Source organism: Leopardus geoffroyi, chromosome A1 (assembly GCF_018350155.1).
Source record: "Leopardus geoffroyi isolate Oge1 chromosome A1, O.geoffroyi_Oge1_pat1.0, whole genome shotgun sequence".
In the NCBI taxonomy this organism is placed as follows: Eukaryota; Metazoa; Chordata; class Mammalia; order Carnivora; family Felidae; genus Leopardus; species Leopardus geoffroyi.
The window spans coordinates 204927460-204953719 of record NC_059326.1 but is presented as its reverse complement, the minus strand read 5'-3'; the positions used below and the strand labels follow the sequence as shown (position 1 = coordinate 204953719).

The 26260-nt window shown below is 42.0% G+C and overlaps 1 protein-coding gene across 4 annotated transcripts in view; it reads left to right on the top strand.

The window, feature by feature from the left end:
• The window catches only part of GHR (growth hormone receptor), a 273627-nt gene that overhangs the window by 227529 nt on the left and 19838 nt on the right, over window positions 1-26260 (top strand). For all 4 annotated transcript variants that reach the window (XM_045439103.1, XM_045439110.1, XM_045439117.1 and 1 more), the window contains 2 exons: window positions 14066-14195; window positions 21288-21460. In XM_045439103.1, the coding sequence (XP_045295059.1) occupies window positions 14066-14195; window positions 21288-21460 (303 nt within the window). The remainder of the gene's footprint in view (window positions 1-14065; window positions 14196-21287; window positions 21461-26260) is intronic.

Here is a 26260-nt window from a genome sequence, read left to right as displayed (position 1 = left end):
GTATTTCGTGTTTAAGCCCGATGTGATATATTTTCTGAATTCTTCCTTTTTAATTAAATATGGTTTTCCTTTGAAAGCAGTTCTACATCTAAACCAAATATAATGGGAGCTACATATGCAATTTCAAATTTCCTAGTAGCCACATTAAAAAAGTGAAACACAGCTAAAAGTAATTTGTATAATATATCTTAGTCCAATATACCCAAAGTATTATCATTCCAACATGTTATCAGTCTGATAAAAACATTATTAAGAATTTTTACATTATTTTAGCCTAATAATTCTTCATAATCCAGGGTGTTTTATAACACAACTCAATTGGGACACTAAATTTTCAGTAAAGTGAAATGTAGTCCTACTGAAACAATAAAGTTATATGTAATAAAAAAAATTCTGTACCATTTTCACTTTTCAATTTGAATGTAAACTACTTAAAATTTAATAAAATTAAAAATCTAATTCCTTGGTCACAGTGGCCCCATCTCAAATGCTCAATAGCCACATGTGGCTAGAAGCTACCATATTGGACAGCACAGATCTAATTTCTTGCTCCTCAGAATGTGGTCACCAGAAGCAGCATCGGCAGCATATGAGAACTTAACAAAAGTTGCAAAATCTCAGTCCTCACTTAACTGAATTTTACTTACTGCATTTTAACGAAACCCCTAGGTGATGCCTTTACACACTAAAGTTTGAGAAGCGTCTCTCTAAAAAACACAGATTTCTGCAACAAAGAACTCCAGAAAGAGCCAATGAATGAAGAACTATGAAGGCTTAGGAAATTTGTTGCAGTCGATTGATGCCAGGGATTGGCATAACGTGTTCTGTTGAGAAGTTGCAAGTTTCCCACAAAGCCGACTATGGCTGTTCTCCTGTGTGGACTGACACGGGGCCATCTTGGAGCCTAGGGTTGGCTCTGCTCCCAGGATTATGGCAAAGAATCTAACACTAACTTCCATGACTCCCACAATTAAGGCAGCTGCACTCTCACTGCCATATATACTTGAAACTGCAACTTTAGAACCCTTTAAACACAGCTGTAAGCATATGTTTCTGCTCCACACAAGTGGAATTTAAGGCTGGACCTTACTGGGAGACCCCAGCAAGGTCACCCACAAGAGAAGCTTGTGCTCTTACCACACTGCCTTTCCCTCTGAGCCAACACAGACACACTCAACATCAGATTCTTATTGTATACAGGGGCTTGTCCAGTTCCCCCTGAGATTCAATGCATGCTGTTTCACCTTGCTAATTCTTGTTTGGTTTGTTCCACACAGGACTTGGTATTTGAGGGACCTTTTAATCTAACATAGAAGCTCATTGTTCTAATTCAGTGGTCCTCAACCTTGGTTGCACCTTAGAGTCACATGTCATGTGGGGCACTTAGAAAAAATACCAATGTCCGGGCATCACACCAATCTTTTTACTCAATATGTTGAAATAGCGTTATTTTTTTTTTTTAGATAAAATTGACATATAATGTTGTATAAGGCATCATCCAATCTAATTAAATTAGATCTCTAGAAGGTATTTTGTTAGAGATTCCCCACGTCAGTCTAATGTGCAGCCAGAGTTGAGAACCACTGATCCAGTTAGAGCCCTTGGCTGGCAGTCAGTTGCCTTAAGTCAATGTTTCTTAGTCTTTACTGTACATACAGATGATGTGCGATCTTGTGAGAATGCAGATTCTGACTCAGTACGTAGGAGGGTAAATAACACTAACTTTGTGTACAGATGTGTCCCTAGCGGCATTTGGTTGGTGATCACCCGTCAGCACTTTTCCATGTTGGCAAACTGGGATGAGTTCATCACCCTCTCCTTGGTCCTCTTTGGAACTTTCCTCTGTCCCTCCACCCTCAGCTCTTATTATTCACTACTTTTTCTGGTTTCTTAAAGCAATGATTATCTTTAACTGCCTTTTATTGTTAGCTACTTCTCATATGTACATGTATTATTTCCTGTACTAGCTTATATAGCTCTTCAAAGGCAGAATCCATTTGTCATGTTCTTTTTAAAATTCCCATTGCACCTAGGGAGTGCCTTACACATGATAGATGGTGTATACGTGCTTCTTGAATAACTGAAATTTGGAATGTCTGTGTGGAAGTCTGTTTTAAAAATCCAAAGAAAACAAAATAAAATAAAACAGAATCTGAAGGACTTAAAAATGCAAGGTGTTTTTTCTTTGTTGAGCAGAAAACGAGTTTAGAGAGGTAAAGGGGTAGAGGAGATTGGAGATGTAGATTTTTATGTTAGCTTTTTTCACTGTGAGTACATATGTGAATTTTGGAGAACTACTTTGTAAGTTAGTGGTTTTGTTTGTTTGGAGCACAGCACTATTGGCATATTGGATCAGATAACTCTTTGTTGTAGGGACCGTCCTGTGCAGTAGAGAGTGTTTCACGGTACCCCTGGCCTCTCCCTACTAAATGCCGGTATCACTCCCTCCACCAGTCGTGACCATCAAAAATGTCTCCAGACGCTGCCAAATGTCTCCTGGGAAGGAAGCTCGTCCCTGGTTGAGGACACTTGGTTTAGGAGAATGCAGTGTGACACAGCTGCCTTACTGTAGCAATAAATACCTTAAAAATTAAAACATGCGCACAAAAGAATGACAAGCTGTGTTCCCGTGTAAGTATTTATGGAAAAAATGTTCTCTGCTTCTGCATTGTGGAGACCATGTCCACATCCACCATATTTATCCTTGTATTTATCATATTGGCCATTCTTTTGTGGAAATAGAAATATATACATGGAACAGGTTTTCAATCTGAATATAGACTTGGGAATTCAAAAGTGGTAATAGCAATTCCACCAAGCCAGAAAATGTACACAGAGCAAAAGTTAGGGAAGAATGACTGGGCTGATTCTCTTTCTCGGGGATTGGGGCCAGCCTGTTTAAATAAAATGGTCTGTCTTGTGTGCCATGATCCTTGGACCAAATACACTATTCCAGCAAGTGAGCGTGTTAATCTGAAGCCTGATTTATAAGCAGGTGTTCATTGATTTGTTTGTTGAATAAATGAACGCATCAATAACTGAGTGGTGAATGTAGCGGTTAATCCTACAACCAAAAAACTTTGGTGTGCTCACTACAAAAGACCATGTTTTATTGCATTTGAAACTCCGAACTTTGGAAATGAAATTACGTGATATATATATCATTATCAGCGAGGATGAAGTGACCTCAGCAAAATTACAAGATGGGGAAAATAAAGTCTCATTTGTCAGTTGGTTTCTTCTGGCAGTAGAAGGCTTCCCTTAAACTTCAGGAGGTTCATATTTTTCAGTGACAGAGATTTGATGTTGGCAAAGCACTGCCATACTTTTAGGCTTGGATTAGAATGTCCCCACACTTACTTTTTCCTCCTGTTCCTGGCCAAGAACTTGCATATGAGAACCAGACAAGAGGCTCCAGCAGTGAAAAACAAGCACAATGCCTTCTGGGCTCAGAAGGAAAAAGATGTAAGTCAGCAGTTCTTAAATTCTGCTACACTTTAAAATCACTAGGGAGCTTTTGGGACACCTAGGTGACTCAGTTGGTTAAGGGTCCAACTCTTGGTTTTGGCTCAGGTCATGATCTCACAGTTTCATGGGTTCAAGTCCCAAGTCGGGCTCTGTGCTCTCAGCACAGAGCCTGCTTGGGATTCTCTGTCTCTCTCTGTCTCTCTCTCTGTCTCTCTCTCTGTCACTCTGTCTCTCTCTCTCTCTCTGTCTCTCTCCTCCCCTGCTCATGCTTTCTCTGTCTCTCTCAAAATAAATAAATAAAATTTTTAAAAAAAAATAATAATAATAAATAATAAAATCACTGGGGAGCTTTTAAAAATCCAAAGACCAGATAATTAAATTGATAATTCTAAAAATTACCTTCCAGTTGAAGCCTGGAACTCAGGCATTGGCATTTTTTTAAACCCCAGGGGATTCCAGCATGTAACAGGTTAACTCTGCCTATAGACTCTTCAGCTACTGTTTTTCAGGAATTGGGATAATCTCATTAAAAAGATGGGGTGCCTGGGTGGCTCAGTCAGTTAGGCTCTGACTCCTGATTTCAGCTCAGGTCATGATCTCATGGTTCATGGAATCAAGCCCCGCGTGGGGCTTTGCGCTGACAGCGCGGAGCCTGCTTGGGATTCTCTCTCTCCCTCTCTGCCCCTCCCCCACTCACATGCATGACATACACCCTGTCTCTCTCAAAATAAATTAATAAACTTAAGAAAAAAAAAAAAGAACCTGACAGCCCCATTCGCAATTACTTTAACTAAATTTCATGCAGGATATTTTCATAGGACCGAAGGATTCAGTGGTGTCTTCTGTTCAGTGAGTTGGCGATCCCTGTTGTGTCACGGCAACATTAAAGTTAAAATTCATTAAAATTAATGAAAAGTGATTTTCAAATTGAAAAGGTAAGGCTTAGAAAACATAAAAATTAAATTATATGTAATAAATCTTAGAGTAAGTATAACTTCTGGCTTTAAAAAGTTTAGATAGATTTTCTTATTGAGATAAAATTCACATTGGGGCGCCTGGGTGGCGCAGTCGGTTAAGCGTCCGACTTCAGCCAGGTCACGATCTCGCGGTCCGTGAGTTCGAGCCCCGCGTCGGGCTCTGGGCTGATGGCTCAGAGCCTGGAGCCTGTTTCCGAGTCTGTGTCTCCCTCTCTCTCTGCCCCTCCCCCGTTCATGCTCTGTCTCTCTCTGTCCCAAAAATAAATAAACGTTGAAAAAAAAAAAAAAATTCACATTAAGAAATTGCCATTTTAGCCATTTAAAAGTAGGTTTTGGTGTATTCACAGTGTTGTGTAGCCATCACCACCATCAATTCATCTTTGGCGTGAAACCCTGTACCCATTAGTAGTCACTTCCGATTTCCCTTCCCCTCATTTCCTGGCAACTACTAATCTGCTCTCTGTCTCTATGAATTTGCCTATTCTGGACATTTTCTATAAATGGAGTAATGTAATTAATACGTACCCTTTTGTGTCTGGCTTCATTCGTGTAACAAAACGTTTTCCAGCTGGATCCATGGCGTAGCACGTTATCAGTACTTTATGCCTTTTTATGGCTAAATGATATTCTATGATATGTTTATGCCACATTTTGTTTGTCTGCTCATCAGCTGACAAACATTGGGTTGCTTCTACTTTTCATTATTAAGACTAATGCTACTATGAACGTACTTGTGCAAGTTTTTCTGTGAACGTATGTTTTCATTTCTGTTGGGTATACATATATCTGGAAGTAGAGTCGCTGGGTCATAAGGTAACTCTGTTTAACTTTTTGAAGAACTCCTAACTGTATTTCTGTGGTGGCCGTACTATTTTACATGCTGTCCAGAAGCTCCCAACTACTCCAGTTAGTTAATCCTCCTGCTTTATATTTTAATTATTTGATTATATTATCTTTAATATTTGATTCTGTTGTGTCATATTTTTATAACATGTAATTTCTATTATAAATATAATGTATAATTTCTATTATAAATATATTTGTAATATATATAATCCAACATATTTGATTATATAATTATTTAATATTTATCTAGGATGTCCCTTACCTTAACCAAACAGAAAATAAATTTTATTAAATGTAGGGCTAATTGTTACTTGGACATCTCAAAACCATGCTATATGGAATCTTTTTTTTTTTTTTAAATAATGAAACCGTGGCAATTCCTAGGTCAGTTCTGCAGGGCAGTAAATGTGTATCTTTGAAGTGATGTTCCTGTTTCTACCTTCCAGCAGGCTACACTGTTGGAACTTAGGGCTGCTTATAGCTGCCTTGGCACGTCTCCCTCTCTAGACAGAGGAAAAAACACCAAGGAAAATAGTGTCCCTGTCATTCCACCAAGAAGCCCTGTGAGTCTTAAGAGAATTGATGAAATCTAGGGAGAAGAGAGAAAATTTTTAATTAGCTAGAGAAGTATATGATCACTCTGTCCAGGACAATTAAATGAAATAATGTGACAATACTAAGTAAGCTAAATGCACCAGCTACATGCTATTGACAAGAAGGGAAAGAGGAGAAAGGTGATTGATTAACCCCCCTGAGTGTTGAAAACCAGGATTAATCACGTTCAATCGTAGTACCTAAGAAGGGAAGTAAATTCAGTACATTTTATAAAGTATTCCATGAAAACCAAATAAAGCAACAGAAAGTAAGTTTTGGTAAAAAGATAAATGCTTAAGTGCTGGTAGTAGTAGGTGACACTCTGTTTTCTGACATTGCCACCCACATGAGCTGCCTGTAGACTCTGTTCAGGTCAATGTCCTGGAAGACGGCGTGTGCCAAAAACACTTCTCCAATATACTAACGACTTGCCATTCAGTTCAGTTGACTTGACATTCATCCTAAAGTACCTGGACATGATCACCAAGCCTTTATTTTAGTCAGCCCTACAATTTTTTTAATGCACCAAGAATCCATTTTTTAAAAGCGTACTAGAGTTTAATTTGAAATAGAAAGAAAAAGATGAACATTTCAGGAAAGAACTTGGGAACCCTTGTTCTCAACTCTGAAACAGTAAGTACCTAAGCAGAAGATTTTACAGCTGTGCTTTCCTCAGTGCCTCGGAGAACCATAAAGGAAAGCAACTATGAAGGTGAATTCCTTACATTCAGTATTGTCCAACATGAAATACTGTATTAAATTTTTTTGCCAATTTCTACCATTAATTCAAAGCCTTTTGTGCCAATAGCCTACGCAAACTCAGTGTTTGTGGTTTCATAACTACTTGGCAATGGCATAGGTTAAAAACAAAAGCCTACCAGTTTTCTTTAATGTGCTCTTTAACATTATGTTACCTATAAAGTATTTCAGTGACTTTTGACAATAGTGATCAACCAGGAAGTTTACAGATTTCTTTTACCATATTTTGATCAGCATCCATCAAGGACATGACCTTCAGTGAAAGGGAGTGTGTATAAGGAGGAATCACCGATTTCCTGAAGCTCTTCAGATAGAAGAGCACTTTGTAAATGACAGAAGTACTTTGGAGAAAGATATGTGGCCTCAAAGCAGAGCTTCAAAAGGGAGGACCCCCACAAGTGGGGCGGGGAGGCTTAGTCCTCTGAATCTGTTTACAAGTACTGTGTAAAACCCAGGACCCCTCAGTACAGAACCCCATCCCCAGGAAGCCCCAGCAAATACTTACAGGCTGGATTCCTCTACAAATAAATGAAATGGAAAACCTTAAAAATATGATTCAACCACCCAGCCCATTCCATTCAGGGTGGCTTTGGCTCAGAGAGTTGAAATAGTTGGAGAGACTCTTCATGACAGAACCAGAACTCTCCAAATTCCAATTCAGCCCTCTTCTGTTTTAATGGGCTTTTTCTGAAAAGATCATTGCCAAGAAGCTGATAACACTTGTGCCACGGGTACCCAGGTCACTAGAGAAAAGCATCACGTAGCATTCTCAGTGTTCCAGAGATCCTCTTGGGCCAGCCCCACAGTGCCTGCCTGAGGTGCCCCTGATTTTCCTTCCTGCTGCTTCTTCATAGACTTACAGCATTCTTTTTTAACTGCTTCTCAAGAAAACACAGAGAAAGGCTGTGCTTGGATTTTTTTTATTTCAATACTAATATATAATAATATAGCAACATCTTCTAGTTATCTAGAACTCAGACTTCAGTAGTTATGACCAACTAGAAGATAACCACAGAAAATCACCTCTAAACCGTGAGGGAAATAGCTGTCACGATATGACCACATACACTTCATGTGGGTTAACTAGCACTAGTAGACTTATAATTACATGTAAAATGCAGGATAAATTTCAGATCTAGCAGCGTGCTCAGCATTTGCTCTTCATAGGTAGCAACAGTTAACAAACCATAAATTGGCAGTCCCAGCTGACTGCGAGGATGGAAATAATAACCACAGCAAACACTTATATGATGATTACTCGTAGCAGAGCTCAGATCTACCAAAAAGGACCCAAAAGGCATCTGGTCCAATGTGTGTCATGCTTCTCTCTCATTGTAATATTTCCTCTTTCATGATGCGGTCCAGTGGATGTTCCACATTTCGGGGCAGGTGCCTGCTGAGTGCCTTCCAGTCCACAACCCAGAGCTCTCTGAAGAAGGTTGTCCTTTCCCACCAACCTTCCCCTCCTCTTCTTCCCTTTCCCCTAACACCCAGCACCAAGCCGACTTTGGGAACTGGCGTGTGATTTCCTTTGTTTTTGTTTTTTCTTTGTCATGAGTAGAGGATACAAAAGCATGTCTGATGAGGGAGAGTAAGAACACAAGACTTCTTCAGTGTGTAACTGCTACTTGACATTATCGCTCTGCATACTGTCAGGAAGATCATCTCCCCCCAAGGGGAGAGCCACTGGCCGGTGAAGAGGGGAGACGACCTTGGCCACCCCGGCTGGTCTGACTGGCAGAATCAGCCATGGTCACAGTCAACCGTGACGTGTTGCAACCAGCCCCCTCTGACACTGTTCTTCTATCATTGCAGTCTGAACACATTGTCATTCGATCATCATTTAAAGACGTGAATTTTGTAAAACCCTCTTCAAGCTTTCTAAATGATAACTGCAGTAGGAATACCGGTTTAACTTCTTAATAATTCCCATTACCATTTTATAGTCTTATCAGAAGTTTAGGCAGGATTAGCACTGAGACATGTACCATTTGTGCCCCTGTTTAAAATATCTCTTAGTTCTCCAGTGCTCGTCATGAAGCATTATTTTACTCTTTTGAGGTGAAAGTTAATATTCATATCTTTCCCACACCCTCCTGTATGAAGCTCATGGGAGTTTACACCAGGTGTCACTCTTTTTTTATTTTTAAGCTCTGCGCCCAGTATGGGGCTTGAACTCACGACCCCAAGATGAAGAGCTGCATGCTCTATCAACTGAACCAGCCAGGTGCTCAAACCAAGAGTTACTCTTGATACAAAGCTCTGCTAGAACTGATCAGAGAACCTAATAATGTATAAAGCCAACTTTTCAGTGCTTACTTATAACTTTATTTCTCTACATGGCTCTCAGCCTGTGCCATTGCAAACACATTGCAGACACATGGGGACCTTTTAAAAATTGTGATAACCAGGGGCGCCTGGGTAGCTCAGTCAGTTAAGCGTCTGACTTTGGCTCAGATCGTGATCTCAGTGTTCGTGGGTTCAAGCCCTGTGTTGGGCTCTGTGCTGACAGCTCAGAGCCTAGAGCCTGCTTCGGATTCTCTGTCTCCCTCCCTCTCTCTGTGTCTCCGTCTGTCTCTCAAAAATTAATAAACATTGAAAAAAATTTTTTAAATAGTGATAACCTGGCTGCACCCCAGACAAATTGACTCAAGTCTCTGGGAGTAGGCCAAGGCATCGGTATTTTTTAAAGCTCCCCTGTTGATTCCACTGTGCAATTACAATTAGGAAATGCTGCTCTTAGGGCTTGCCAGGTTACTGATTTCTGAGAATTGAATTAAGAGCACATCTGAGCTTGTCATTTTTCCCTTCTGGGAATTTTTTGAGAAGCCAGAGAAAATTGTCTAACAAAAAAGCTACTATTTTTTTGCTAGTTCTGACTCTAGACCTAAAATCACACACCACCTGTATTTCAGTCTCACCTCTGCTTCCTACAGCAGTATAAACATGGGCAACTCACTTCTCTAAACTCCAGTTTTTCACCCATCTCTGAGTGGATATAATGCCCACCTTCTGTAATTATTGTTAGTATTAAAGGAGACAATATATGTATTCAACATGATATAAGATGGAAGGTGATGTATGTAACATGGGAATTATAACTAAAATAAATATAGAGTTGCAAGTCAAAATCCACGTTTTCAAAATGAAGCCTCCAAAGAGAAAATAAAAATAAATACCAAATCTGTTCTCAAGATTTTGAGTGCTGATCAGTGTTCATACTAACGTTTCTTCAAAATGTGGGACCACTCGAGTTAGAATACTCAATTCTTCTAGTAAGGGCCGAAGGTAGGCGCTCTTGTGAAGTGCAACATTCTTTACAGAGATAGTATAAATGGATATTGAATGACATTGTCTCTAGATTTAGGCTAAAAAAAAAAACATGAAAGAGCAGGAATTATACTAGTTCAAAATTATTGTTTGTGGCTCATCAGAGAGGACCTGAAAATGTATAATAGCCATTTGTTGTCTTTATAATGAAATGTAAAACAAGCTTCTGGAGGGCCTGGGTGGCTCAGTCAGTTGCATCCGATTCTTGATTTCCGCTCGGGTCATGATCTCACTGTTCATGAGTTTGAGACTCACTCCAGCTTCATGCTGACAGTGCAGAGCCTGTTTGGGATTCTCTCTCTCTCCCTCTCTCTCTCTGCCCCTGCCCTGCATGCATGCATGTGCACTTTCTTGCTCTCTCTCTCCCTCTCTCTCTCTCTCTCTCTCTCTCTCACTCTCTGTCTGTCTCAATATAAATAAATAAACTTAAAAAAAAAAAAAAAGCAAGCTTCTACTAGGATTTTCAGAGATAATCAGAGAGGTGCTCATTTTAAGTTTAGGCCAGTACCTCTTAGACTTGGAAAAACCTCAGCATGACACTAAGGAGCTGAACATTAGAAATGCCAGCTATCTTCAGCCACAGTAGTAATAGCTGAAGCAGGAAGCAACAGAGAAGGAGCTAAGCAGCCAGCTACACTACAGTTCTTCTCGCCTCCAACAGAGAAGTTACATACTTCCCCACACGCACCGTGAGGCATTCCATTTGCTAAGAAAAGTGGCTTATGCCATTGTTGAACACCACTTTCAAGTTCTAATATATTGGATTCATTTATTCAGTATAAATAGAATTCAGCTAATATTATTCCCTACCCTTCCTCCAAATTAGCCCATCAGTTGGGACTTCTGCTACTCAGACTCTCAGAAGGCTGCAAAGTGCCAGCTGGGGCTTGGTCTCATCTGAGGCCAGACTGGGGAAGGATCAGCTTCCATCCTTGCTTGTGTGGTTGCTGGCAGGATTCAGTTCTTCAAGGGTTGTTAGACTAAGGGCCTCATTTTCTTGCTAGTTATTGGCCAAAGGCCACTTCAGTCCCTTTTCATGTGGTTCTCACCAACACAGCAGCTTTCTTCATCAAAACCAAGAAGAATGAAAGTCTGCTGAGGTGGAAGCCACAGTTTTCATAGTCTAATCACAGATACGAGATACGACATCCCCTCGATGCTGCCACATTCTGTAGATTAGATTAGCAAGTTATTCAAGGAGATTAAATACATAAGCTTATAAATGATAGGAAGCAGGGATCATTGGGGCCATTGAGAATTAGTCCTGTCTACAGCACTTAGCAGGACATACCCATGTGGAAGGAAGGAAGGAAGGAAGGCAGGAAGGAAGGAAGGAAGGAAGGAAGGAAGGAAGGAAGGAAGGAAAAGAAAGAAAGAAAGAAAAGAAAGAAAGAAAGAAGGAAAGAGGAAAAGAAAGGAGGAAGGTAGGGAAAGGAGGGTGGACCGTGAAAATACACACCAAAAAAAGACAAGTTAAAAATAGCTTTGCTGCACTAGGTCTGTATCTGAATGCCTGTGTAGGCACACACTTCATCACATTAGCACCACAACCAGAAATCTCCTATTTCTTATGTATAATGAGAAGATAATACAGGGCTTTCTATACATCTGGAGTTAAAAGGAAACAGAATAAACAAGAGTACTATGTTTAAGTAAGAAAAATGTGTTTTAAATTAAATTTTTTAAGTTTTTTTTCTCCCTAGCTAACAGAGTTTTGGGTTTTTTTTCCTTTCTGTTTCAAGTTTTTGAGTTGGGTTTACTATTCTTGCCATGATTTGGCAGGCTTGTGGCACAGAGAATAGAAGAAACTGAGTAGTGTTTCCTTTTGGTGCTCTCTGGTTGTTTCAAATGCCAAAATTACGTTTTGGTTGTGTACATTGTTATTAGTGGTGGTATATGTCATTTCATTGTAAAAATGAAGTTGTAAAGTACCTTGGATCTCATCTCTTCCAGCCTCTCTACTGAGGAGCCTGAGGCCCAAACAGCTTGGGAAGAACAGGGCTAAATAGATCAGAGCCAGGAGTAGAACACGGATCTCTCACTTTGCAACCCGGCACATTTCCTCTTCTTGCCTTGTATGCAGAGGAGTAGTCACAATATGCAAGACTCTCCTCACACCTGCAGGAATTAAAAGTAGTGGTGGCTTAAATATGTTGTATGAATTACTTATTTTGTGGAAGGATCTGAAAATACCCTTTTCAGTGCTTCAGCTAATAGAAAAAGGAACTTTTCCAGATACTCTACCGTATAATAGGTGCTTACCTAACAAAACACACACCCTGTTCACTATATTCACTTGTAGCAGCTCACACAGGCTCCTACACTTCAGTGCTCTCAGGGGGGTTCTTAAATGCTGACCACCTAGAGAGGGCTGACCATCTGCCCTTGGTACCAAGCAGATCCTATCCATTCCCCAAAACTCTGTGAATCCCTTAGCTAATACAGGAAAAGGAATATTTCTTCCAACAACATGACCATGGAATTTTATTAATAAAGACATTCTGCCACCCCTATCTGCAGATAGGTTGCGGGACCTATCTGCAACTCAGGATTTCCTGAAGATTCATTTTCTTGTGGCCAGACTATTTGGGGCAGCAGGTGTTCAGAAACAAGGAGACATTTCCCCAGCCTGAGCTTCTTTGCTGCATTAATATGGGTGTTAGTGGAAGGAGGATGGGGCCTCTATTTCCCAGCCCATTATGTCCTTACCCTGCTCATTTTTCTACATGGGTCCCCCTCCCCCAAGCCCCCACCGGAAGGGAAATTCCATAAGGACCAGAATGTTAGCAGTTTTGTTTCCTGCTCTACTCTTGGAAGAGAACCTGGCACTAAGTAGATGTTTAGTAAGTGTTTGTCGAGCGGATGGTTGAATGATGGATTTATTTAGAAGGTTGATAACATCCCATTCATTACGAGGTTGACAAAGGAAAAAAAGGAGGCATGTTTTGGTTCAGAACACCAGATGTGAACCTGGAACTTGGAATCAGGAATTTTTATGTGTTTGGTTGCATGCTGTTTATTTTTAAAGTATATTTTAAAGTATTTATAAAGATACTTTAAAATTAAGAGCCTCCCTGTTGCTCAGGGATGAGAGCTTTAGATCAGAGAACAAATGTATTAAGTTTACAGTATAATTGAAGTAGAATCAGATAAGGAGAGGAAAAAAAGAAAAAAGAAACTTGGCTATCTCCAAAAAAGGCCATGGAAGTCAGAGAACAATGAGAATTGATATACAAAAAAATCGGTTTTGCCTCAGACTTGTCTGCTGCAGATTTCATAGATGCAGAGGAGTTTGGGCTAATATCCTAACACTTAGGGGGAGTCATCACTTCCCAAACTAGAGTTGACACGTACGTATGCATGAATTTTTTAGTCATCATCTATTTAATGCATGTAATGGCTGAATCTTTTAAAAGAATGCAAACCTAAGTGGCTTTTTATCAAACAATCCATAAAGGGAGGAAGGGCCCTATAGTGGAAGCTGTGATCCCACGCCACATCCTTTGTCCCACCTGATGTCAGTGCATGCATCTGTGGTGGACAGTCACCATCATGAACCTTGCCGGGACATTTCAGGTGCCTGCCCAGGCCTCTCCCAAGTCAGGCAGGGCCTTCAGCCCATGTGCAGGTGCATGAACACCCCCAGGGTAGCCTTCAAGCAGTGGGTGGTGGGAGTTGGTGGATAAACAGCCCAGCCTCCCATCCTTCTCTAGGACACACTCTATAGCTTTTCAGAGGGTCCGCTGTGGAGTTGGGCCCTAGCTGGCCACTATGGTAATTCTCCCCTTCCCACTCCTCCTTGCCCTTACTTCCTGTCCCTGGGGTCACCTTCCAAATAAACCTTCTCTCTAGCTCTGGCTTCTTACATAGGCCCTAAAAAATAATGTTTGCAATGAAGACAAAACAGTTTGCTCCTGGAATCAAGAGCTGACAGAGAAATAACTGGCAGGCAACAAGCTCTGAAACTGTGACCCAGGAAAAGACTGTGTCTAGAAAAAGTGGTTCTTCTTTACCACTTTAAATAGGTGTTTTATTAGGACCATACATTACCCTCCTGATTTCATGCTTTGCCTTTTCTGCTTACTCTGCAGATTCTTCTGGGAAGCCTAAGTTCACCAAGTGCCGTTCACCTGAACTAGAGACTTTTTCGTGCCACTGGACAGATGGGGTTCGTCGTGGCTTCAAGAGCCCAGGATCCACACAGCTGTTCTATATTAGAAGGTGCAGGCTTCGTGCCTTTCTGACTTTTTCCTCCATGGATTTTCTGATGAAAGTATACTGAACTGCATGCAGTGGTGGAGATGGAAATAATTTATTTTGATGACTTAAATGTATTCATTTAGTCAAAAATTATTAATTAAGCCCTTTCTACGTGTTTAGTACTATTTAGGCACTGGAGATATGGCATTGATTACAAAAAAAAGGTAAAGGCCCTAGACTCATGGGCTTCATTTCCAATTGGGGAAGACAGACAATAAAAAATTTAAAAATAAATGTCAGCTGGTAATATGGGTTATTAAGAAAAGTAAAAGCCAGAAAGAGGATAAAAAGTGTCCACACTGTATGTGAGTACATGCATGTGCATGAGAGTGTCTGAGGGCGAGTGTGTGCAAGTGAGTGAGCATATGTGTGAGTGCGTGAAAGTGTAGGTGCAAGTGTGAATATGCATGAGTGTGTGTGGAGTGTGTACAAGTGTGTGTGCAAGAGGGTGAATAGTATGTGCATGTGAGAATGTGTGAAAGTAGGTATGTGGATGTGCAAAAATGTGTGAATGTGTAAACGTATGTGAGATAGTATGTGAAAGTGTCGATAAGTGTGAGTGTATGTGTGTGTATGTGTGTGTGTGTGTGTGTGTGTGTGTGTGTGTGTAGGGAGCTTGGTGATACTTTAGATGAGGAGGTCACAGTGGGCCTTGCTGACATGTTGTATTATAGCAGAGACATAAGTGAAGTGAGAGAGGCCACATGAATATCTGCAGGGGCGGGGGGAGGAACTGTTCAGGCAGAGGATATTGCAAGTGCAAAGATCCTGAGGCTGAGCTGCTTGAGGAAAGCAGGAGGCCAGCAAGAATGGCACAAGCCTAGATGTAGGGATGCAATGTTTGAAGACGTCAGAAGGTTAGCCAGAGCCAGACTGTGCCAAGCCTTGCTGGTCACGGCTGGGCTTTGAATCTGACTTTATCTGTGGTGGGCTTTTAGAAGAGATGTATGTTTTAAAAGACTCAGCTTGGTTTCTATGTAAAAAATGGACAATGTTCCTGTTAAATTAGTTATACTCAGTAAGGAACTGTAATACTTTTCTGTTCCATTTTGACTGGTTGTCTTGCAAAATAACAGAGGAAGAGTGAAACAGAGTCTCTCGGTATCATCACCACCCAAGTAGTTTATTTCTGACTTCTCCCCTAGAATTATTTCCCTTTCTGTTCACTCTTATGTTGTCCCTTTTTGCTTTTTTAACATTTTTAGGTTCAAACACTTTATCATTTCCCCTTTTCCACCCAACTCCCAGGAAGGCCTAAGCCGAGAGGTAAGGTTAGCCAGGACCCTTTACCCCAGGGTGGGGGTGTTTATCAGTCCAAGGAGGATGCCATCTACCCCCACTGAGGAGTGGGGAAAGGGAGTGAAGACGCGGTGAGCAGTTCAGGACATGGGCTCAGGGCCAACAAAGCCACATCTCAGCCTGGCTGGTGCTCACTGCATACACCAGGCAAAGTAGTTTGTTCACAACTCAGTCACCTCATTTGCAAAACGGAGATCATAGACCTGGTCTCATGACGTCTTGTGAGGATGTTTTAGATAATACATGAAGCACGCTTACCACAGTGCTTGGCACATTGTACGTACTCAGCAAGTGGTAGCTGCTATTATTGTTTATAATATAGTAATCCTTTAAAATAATAATGATACAGAAATCCAATGCCTGAGCTTACCAAATTGACTTTTGATTCTTTACTATTAGTGATTATTGGTGTGCTCTAAGACCCTTTTGAGTGCAAAACTGGGTACTCAATTTACAAATAAATACTTGGAGTTAGCAACCCCTACTGGCCTTCCCCACTTCCCGGGTGTGAGAGCAGTCTCCTGGATGTACCCACGGAGGTGACAAGGTTGGGCACCAAATGCACTTTTTCTCTGTTATGGCTGACCCTACAGAGAGGTAGGGGTCAAGAGGCTAAGCTGGATTGTGTGAATACAGTCAGACAGGAAGCGTATATGTTTGGTAATTCTCTTGAATGCCTATTGAATTGACTGTTGAGTGAAGAGAGATTTTGGAGGTACAGTTCTTCTGTTTTTGCCTCAGAAACAGAGAGCCAAATCAGTGGAAACAAAACAAGTTATTTGTGCAGGCACAATGAGCTAAACGGGATAAAGAAATAGCAGAGTCGGGCCCATTTTATGAAAACGGGTTATTACCACCCCAATAGTCTCCAAATCTGAACGTGAGCAAAAAGATAACCCGAAAGGTAGAAAGCCCTCACAAATATGTATCTGTTCCTTACCCTCTTCTGTCAGGGTCACAGACCTTTGCCTCCAGGCCTCCTCTGCCCACCCTCGGCCTCTCAGTACCCCGGTTCCAAACCCTGGCTCTGTGCTAACAGAGATGCCACGGAAAGTGTGACCAGGTGGCAGGGAAACCGGAACATATTCGGAAGGATGTCGTTAACTGTTGCCCTAATGGAGTTTGGGATCCCAGGGGAAAAAAATTGTCACATCTTCAACCTCGTGATCAGAGCCAACCCAAACTTGCAAAACCAGTATTTTCTGTTTTCTCTACAAAATTGTAATTATTTTGAAGATTTAGCCAAAATAGCATAAGCCCCCACCGGGTTTATCTAGGAAGGGCAGAATCAAAGGGCCTGGAGTGTCAGCCCAGACCACAGTGTCTAGCACACAAATGTGTTACACTTCCCATTGGCCCCCTTGCACAGAGAGGACTCTACAAATGCACTTTCTGACCCTTGTCGTTGTTTCTTAGAATTCAGTTCCCAGGCAACTTCTGGAAGTATAGAACCATGACGCCTCTTCCCTGACATACAACACTGTGACAGGATGTCATCCAGAACTGAAGCAGAGGGGACAGGGAGGGGCACAGAAGGGGCCCGGGCCACTGGGCTTTCCGTTTACCAGCCTGGCCTTGGTAACTAAAGCACAGAGGAGCCTAAACATGTCAGGCCGTCGACAGGATGGGTCCAGAGGCAGCCACACGCTTGGCTGGCCCTGCTCCCAGCCAGGTGAGCTGGAGGGAGGGGCAGCTGATACGGAGCGGTCTCTGCCCCCCTGGGATGGAGGTGGTGCCAGGTCTCATCTCCGAGCTGGGAGAGGACCCCACCTGAATGCAAACCACAGGCACCACAACAGGAGGCTCCAGGGAAACCTGTCAGAGTTGCTGTGCTCTCCACTCCTTGCCTGCAGACGCCTTAGTTTTGAAGAAAGTGGGCGGGCGTGGGAAGGCTCAGTCCCTGAGGCTGTATCCCACGCCTCTGCCCTCCCCCGTGCTCACTCCCCTCAACCAATTATCCTAGCCTTTTTTTTTTTTTTTTTTTTTTTTTTTTCAGTTTTTATCAGTAAGTTTCATTTAGGAATTTGGGACATTTTCTTTTTTTTTTTTTAATTTTTTTTTTAACGTTTATTTATTTTTGAGACAGAGAGAGACAGAGCATGAACGGGGGAGGGTCAGAGAGAGAGGGAGACACAGAATCTGAAACAGGCTCCAGGCTCTGAGCGGTCAGCCCAGAGCCTGACGCGGGGCTCGAACTCACGGACCGCGAGATCATGACCTGAGCCGAAGTCGGACGCTCAACCGACTGAGCCACCCAGGCGCCCCATGGGACATTTTCAATACAAATGCTTACAATATATATATATCCTAGCCTTTTAAAGGGAAGTTGATCTTCCATGCAAGGTTGTAGGGGAGATTAGAAGGGAGAAAGGGCACTATTACTTTTTTTTTTTTTTTTTCCCGATGAAAAGGTTGAATTTTAAGCCTGAAACACATGATCTGTATGTAATGAAAATAGTCGTCCTTGGAACATAAGTGATGTTTTACTTTTAGGATTTTTCTTCCAGTTGCTAGATGGAACAGCATTTGGATAGAAAGCATTTCTTCTGCTTTTTTTCTGATTTTTACTGATGGTCTCATTGTACAGCTTTCTTCTATTTCACAAGATAGACTGGGAGCAAACCTGGTGCACTTAACTCTTAGCGGCATGACAAAGGGAGAGTAGTTTCCATAAATTGGCTTTGCTTGCCTGCATACAAATTCAACCCGGGACAGCAGGCAACAGAGTCTCTGTTTTGTGAGTCCATTTGTTTCTTGGGGGTTTTTTCTGTCTAAATTTAAGAGTTTAAAAAGAAGTTTTAAATATTTATTTAAAAAGAAGTTCAACTTTGGTTAAAGATGGGGAGGGCATTGGGAGTCATGTTTTGAACTAACTGTTCTCAACCCATCGTGCTTAAGATAAGTGCTTAAGTTGTTTGCTCTGTGGAACTCATGGATTTGGAATAATCTAAACAAGATTTTTCATACAGTCCCCATCCCCATGGGGATGTCACAAGTTGAGAAACCGTAAAACACACAGAGCTAAACTCCCTATTACAGTCCAGACCAGCCAGGCACTGTTCTACATCTTTACATTTTAATGCTAACTTTTATACTATCAACTATGCTAAATACATTTTGTATCTATGCTATTAAATAAGAGGCTTATTTCTCTGGACAATCTTGCTAAACCATTCTCCCGAATACACTTTTATTTAGCTTGACAGTCAAGATAAAATAAACCATACTACATGTCAATGACCCACCTAGCCCTAACGTTTTAAATCCTTTTCCTATTATTCTAAACACACACACATGCACACACACATGTCCACATATACACACAAATGTATACATGCACATACATACACATATACACACGTACACACACATACACATACACACACGTACATGCATGTATACACACACCATTCACACTTCCCATCAGGGATGGATCTCCCTCTCATCCAAGGGTATGCAACTTTTGAGAATCTCAACCAGAGTTTAAGAAACAGTTCACTGGCCATGTTAATCCCAAGTTCTTTCCAACAGCTGATGAGCACCTGTCTCAAGGACCCCCTCATACTGCACAAGTTTCCTCCTAGTGCCAGTAGACCAGCCTGAGAAACAGCTGTAAAGAAGGAAGTGTGTGTTATCTCCCTCGTCCCTTCCTTCCGGTCCCTGCCTTCCCCACAGCCTTGTCGCTCGCTGCTACCCAGCACCCCTCCCTGAGAAGGAGTCTCACAGACCCCCCACTGTCTGGCCTACCAGCCCCAAGCACCTCAGCCTACACAAGGTCATTCCCACCTTCTTCTCATTCAGTCACAGACTCCCTGGCTTTATGTCTCCTTGACTTACAAGCCTTTTTCTCAGCTGATACCTCATGAATAATAAGCAAATAATGAATTACTCCACCCAAGTAGCAATTCTAACTTAAGAAAAGTTGCCCCGTTTATTCCATTGTCTCCTATTTCCCTCACCACACTCGTGCCCATACTTGCATACCTCAATGCCTTTGTCTACTCTGTTCCCTCCTTCCTTTCCCTGTTGCCATGTATTTGCTGGAAACACCACCTCCACCTTGAAGCCTTCCATGAGCAGAGCAATCATTCCTTCTTCTGAACTTTTAGCACTATTTGTGAGCACAAACTCATGATGCTTTGTGATACAGCTCTTTAGTCATCTCTCTGAGGCAGGAGTCGTTCCTTAGACACACGTGCATCCCCTTAAGGTCCAGCACAGTATTTGATATATAATCAGTGCTTATTAAATATGAATGCAATGAATACAGGAGACAGAAAAAAATAAAAAGTACTCAGGTGTCATTTCTGCGTCTTCTTCTAGCCTGAAGGTAGGAATGAAATCTTATTCACCATTATATCCACACAATGCTAGTGCCAGATGTAATGCTTCTGTAGTACTTGTATAGTAGGCCCCCCAAAGATGGCTTGCTGAACTCATTCAGTCAGTCAGTCAGAGAGATGGGACTCTGGAGAGCTGTGTCACATCCTAGCACGTGTTTGCTCTGTTCTTGCCGTGGTGGACTTGAGTCTGGGCAACCCTTGGTTGCTCTGCATTTTTGTTCAGCTCCCCATGGCAGCTGACCAGGGAATTTCCTTTCCCAAACCTCTGCTTCCTTCCACAGTGAACTTCCCAGCATCTCTTTTCCATCCAGCTCACACACCCTGCCAGTGTTTTAGGTCATCTGGGTAAATGATGCTTTCTGTAGAGTAGGACGGAAGTGAATAAATGTATGGCAGAGTGTAATTACAGAGATGTGGCTTCTCTGATTCCTTCGGTACCCTCCATGTGGCCATCTTTCCTCCATGATTTGTTGTGTTTGTGTGTTTTTATCAGATCCAAGGTATAGGAAAATATGAATTTGTTTTCTTAGGGAAAGTACAAAAAGGAACGGAGAGGCAAAACATGGATTCAGTGGAGCCCATTTTGTTTCCATTTTTTATATTATAAGTAAACATCCACTCTAATTACAAAATAGAAAACAAATTGCTTTCTAGGCTTGGAAACATTTTTTTAACTTCTGGGTTCATGGCCTTTTGTCTCGTTTACAGGTGGGGAGAAAAAGGCTGGGATTCCCATGCTTCATAAATGTCACCTGGATGTCTAGCATGTTTACAGTGTTCCCAAGGCTCTTCATACACTTAAGGAAAAAACCAGGAGTATGGGAAGGAGTTCAAGACATCAGGATAACTCGCCCAAGCATAAGACAGCCTTGGGAAGATGATAGTGATTCCGAGTAGTGTGGTGATTTTCCACCTCAAAGCAACCCAATTCTCAGTGTCCCTCCTCCTGGAGAACATGCCTCCCCAGTATGTTCCACCATGAGCTGAGGAAACACCCAGTCCAAAGAGCCATTGTATTTTGGGAATCTTTACAGTTTGGGAGATGACCCTCTGGAGTGTTTTAATAAAGGAACATTTTAGACCTCCTTAAGCCTCAGAACCCTCATCTGTAAAATGTGGACAATAAAGTACCTAACCACAAATGACTTAATCTAGGAGCTGGCACTTCGTATGCAGTTCATGAACAGATGCTTTTGCTATAGTCCATGTCCCAAATGGCCTCCTCTCAGTCTGGAGACACTATGGATGATGTCCACAGATGGGGTACTTCTTGGAAATGGTGCTGCTAAAATACTTGCTTGTAAAATATTTGTGTTCCAGTTTATTGAATCTGACTGTCAGGCTCTTCACTTTGACTTAAACTATGGCATGATGCTTGGAACAATTCATGCTCTTTTACCCTCCATTTCAGGAACACTCAAGAGTGGACTCAAGAATGGAAAGAATGCCCCGATTATGTCTCTGCTGGAGAAAACAGCTGTTACTTTAATTCATCTTATACCTCCATTTGGATACCCTACTGTATCAAGCTAACCAGCAATGGTGGTACAGTGGATCAAAAGTGTTTCTCTGTTGAGGAAATAGGTAAATCACAGGTTTGTGTTCTATTTGACATGGCTTTAGATCAAGTAAGCATGGAAGCCTCAATGTCCAAGTGTGTTCAAGTAGGAAGCCTTGGTCATTGTAATCTAGGTGAATGGAAGTCTGCTTTATAGGGCATGAGATCAGCCAGCGAACAAGAGAGAGAAGGCACGGGGGACTTAAGTTGGCTCTCACATAAATGGCAGTAAATGTTGTTGAGAAAAGAATGGGAGCCTTCCAGAGTCTTTTCCTTGAGGAGATCTTGAAAGCTGAATTGTGTTCTTGGGTGCCACCACAAGAGACAAACTCAGCATACTCCCACGATTCCTTCATTCCTAATTATTCAATATGATTATTATATTCAGATCTGACATATGTTGACCTTTGATCCCTATCATTGTTATAACCAAAGCCTAGATTTTCTTTATCACAAGGCATAATAATTCTGGAACTTTATAGTTACAAAATAACCCCAAATCGGTTTAAAAACATGTTTATAAGACCTCAAGACAAACATTGGAGATAATCAGCTCAGTGAACTAAATGAAAGATCTAGACAGATTATCCCTTGCCCCTCATGCGGACACAAGGGGAAATGAAACAAAACAAAACAAACAACTGTAATTGGAATTTTTATGTTTATACTAGAATAGTGTAAACAGCAAAATATAGAGAACCAAAGAAGGACTTTGAGTAGATGACATTGGTGCCTCAGAATCTATCCACAAAGGCTCATTTGTTATAGATAGAAGTTCCTTGAAGTTCCTCTGAGACGTGCTGTTCTTACAAGCTTGTGTGTGGTTTCCCAGGCATCAGCAGACTAGAAGAGGCTGAGCAAATGTGGCTAGAAGCTGCAGGCAGAAACAAGTAAATCTGATAGCCTGTCAGGGAGAAGAACAAGCAGAAAAGAGAACCCAACTGCTTAACTTGGAGAGGCTATTCAGTGTATGCCCCAATATCAATAGATGTAGCTTTTGAATGGCTGAATAGGTAGTAGTAAGAATATCGGGTCAAGACCCATGTTCTCATCCTGACCCTGCCAATAGCTAGCCCCACTCATTTCTGTGACTGGCCTTCACTGAGGGCCTGCCATGCCCTGAACACTGTGCTGGGTATGGTGGCTATAGAATGAGTAAGATATGGTCAAGTAGGGGAGTCCAATGTGTTAAATAACCGCAGTACCGTGTCTTAGGTGCTAGACTCAAGGTGTGTGTAATACGTAGTAAGCTGAGGTAGTGGCCAAAGATACAGATGATTGACTGGGCCTGAGGGATGAGAAAGGGGTGCCCAGAAATTATGGCAGTTCACTTCCTTCTGAAAGCATCAGTGGGAGCTGCCAAGTATACAGGCTGGCCTGTGTCTTCCAACAACTACTAAGTTCCGGAAGTGACAAACAGCACAGAATGTTGAAGGACTCAGGAGACCTAACTGCCTCGGTTAGGCAGGCCTGACTGATCAGCCAAGAGAAATCGTAAGTGTTCCTATGTGAAATCATAAGTGTATCCAGTAAGATAAGACTGTATCTTACTGCCAAGAGGTGCATTTAAAGATATTTAAGAAGGAAAATGACCTGGGGATAGTAATAGCTAACTAACACTTACAAAGCCCTTACCTATGGGTAGGGTATAATAACCATGTGAGATAGATGCTATTATAATCCCCATTTTACAGATGATGAAACTGAGGCTGGGAGCATTGAAAGGCTAACTCAAGGTCAAACAGCTAGTAGGCAGAGCTGAGATTTGAACCTATGCAGCATAACTCCAGAGTCCATGTTCCCAATCTCAAAGTTGTACGGTCACATTACTAATGTCTCAGGAAAATCCGCCCTGCAGTGGAGAGAGTAGATTGGAGTAGCACGGAGCAAAGATAGAGGTTAGAAGGCTTTGTGATAACCAAGACAAAAGATGATGACAGATACTACAACCATAGCAGGGAGGGAGGGAGCTGAGAGGGGAGACAGCAAGGAACAAGGTAAGCCTGATAGATCTGAAGATGACAACCATGGGCCTCAGCGTCCTCATGTATTACGAGAGTATTCTACTACCTTACAGGGCTTGTCTTTGGATTTAAAGCACTGTATTATTAGACATTTGTTATTCATTCATTCAGCAAATATCGACTGAGTCTTTTCCTCAGGCCAAGTACATTTCTAGGTGCCAGGAGAAAAAAACGTCTGCCCTCGTGGGATCTTATCCCAATAGGGGTGGAGAGAGACAAGGCTATGAAGAAAACTAACATAGGGAAGGAGAAGAGGCATGCAGGAGAGGTTGCAATTTTAATAGAGTTATCAGAGCTGGCTTTGCTGGGAGAGAAAAAAAAATGAGAGAACATTGTATCCATCTGAGGTAAAGATCACGTCAACAAGAGGGCACAGCTAGGGTAAAGCTCCTGCGGTGGGAGCTTGCCTTTGCTCACTTGAGGAACAGCGTGGTTGGGGAGGACCTGCCGCAGGGTGAGCCAGGAGGGGCCTGGAACAGGCCACATCTGCGAGAGCTGAGAGGCAAAGCTCCAGTACACCTGAAGCCATTGAATGACTTTGGCTTCCACTTGGAGTGGGATAGGAAGGCTGTGGAGGGTTTTATATGAGTGATATGCTCTAAATCAAGTGTGAAAGTAACCACTGTGACAAGTGTATTGAGGACTGTGTTGAGAATAGACTGAAGGAGGACCAAGACCAGGGTGCCTTGGTGGCTTAGTCAGTTAAGCGTCTGACTCCTGATTTCAGCTCAGGTGATGAGCGAACAGTTTGTGAGATCGAGCCCCATGTCAGGCTCTGTGCTGACTGCATGGAACCTGCTCGGGATTCTCTCTCTCTCCCTCTCTCTCTCTGCTCTCCTGCTCGCTCACTCGCTCGCTCTCTCTCAAAAATAAGTAAATTTAAAAAATGAGGACAATAACAACAGGAGGAGACCGTTCAGGAGGCTAATGCAGCAACATGGGTAAAAAACCCTAACGGCAGGCCTGGATTGAGAGGTGCAGCAATGGGCAGTGGCTGGGCTCGGAGACTGTCTTGTCAGTACAAGTGACAACTGACAAAGTACAACTGACAGACTGTGGGGGTGGTAAGAGAGGGATGAGTCCCAGAAGAGCTCACTAACTTCACCCTGAACGACTGGAGGAATGGAGGCACCAGCAACAGAGAGAGGGAAAGTGACAGGGGAGGGAGCATATTCTGGGGAGAGGACCAGGGCTGCCTGGGGATGTATTCAGTCTCAGGTGCTTCTCCAACATCTTGGAGGACCTGTCAAGTACAGCATGTGGCAGTATGTACAGAGGAAAGGGAGAGGTTATTATTATGCTTGTAATGGTGATATGAGTCCACTCAAAAAACACCATGTTCAGGGCACCTGGGTGGCTCGGTAGGTTAAGCCTCTGACTTTGGCTCAGGTCATGATCTCACAATTACTGAGTTCGATCTCGATGTTGGGCTCTGTGCTGACAGCTCAGAGCCTGGAGCCTGCTTCAGAGTCTGTCTCTCTCTCTCTCTCTCTCTCTCTCTCTCTCTGCCCCTCCCCTGCTCATTCTCTCTCTCTCTCTCTCTCTCTCTCTCTCTCTCAATAAATAAATAAACATTTAAAAAGTGAAAAGAAAAAGACCATGTTCCATATCTTCTATTTAAAGGGGAGTTTTTAAGATGAAACATGAGTAATAAGTTGAAATTTTTCCATAAAAAAACATTTGGTCTCTTAAAGTGTTAAGTTTCGGCTCTCAGAATTGCTCAGTCCCCAACAAATTCAGAAGAGTGAAGCATTACTGTCGTTATTGTAGCCATACTGTGGCTCGGCTGTGTTGCAAATCCCTCCAATTTAACTTCTGAAATGTGTTCATTATTAAATTTGGATTTCCTAATTTTTTAAGTTGTGTCCACTCTACAGGGTGGGGGTGGGGGGGAAAGGGGGGGCACTATCATGCTCCTTCACAGTGAAGTCTGTTTTAACTCTGGTTAAATGCAAGAGCTTCCCCTTTTGGCCACCAGATTTTAATAGCCAATTATGGCTCCTCAGAGCATATATTTGTAGGCTTATCTGTGGTCAACTCTGGGGATCCAGACTTTGCAGCACTCTGGGTACCCTTCTACAAACAGTAGAAAAGAAAGTACATTTTACTCGGTATCTGCAAGTGATTTTTGAAAACCTCTGTACTGAGACATGAAGTGCAATAATTTATTGGGAACTATCTAGAACGTAAATTTAGATATGTTCCTAGCTTTGGAATCCGTATTTCTCTGCATCAACCTTTGGGAAATTGTGGTCTTTGCGGTCCTAATAAGCAGAATACAGCCGACTTACCAGAGAATGTACAATATGTCAGTAGAATCCAAGCAAAACACGATTCCAGATTGTTCACATGCAGTTAAGTAAAAGGCAGAAAACCCTGACTCCTCACCATTTGAGAGTAGAGTACAATGCCCATCCTTCTTATGTCTAAAAAAATCATGACATGTGACTGGAGGACAACAAGCTAAGGAGCCTGTGCTGTGTTTGGAAGGATTGTTCTGGTAGCCATACAGAAGTTAATATAAGGTCCTTGGCGCAGGTAATAAGCAATTTGGAATAAAAAAGATTTTTCGATCCCTGGTTCCAAAACAGCCACATGTTTAAATGCTGTAGGTCTTTCTGACTCTGTTCCTTCAGTTTTGAGTTATAATGAATTCCTTTGCCAAAATCCCAAAGCAATAATTCTTTGGGGGCTAAAAGAATTGTAAGCCATGGCAGATCCTCAAGAAAAGTTTTAGGTCAGGTTGTAGACTTGAAAAGGAATTTTTTGTAGGGGTTTTCTTCAAAGTTAAAAACAGATCGT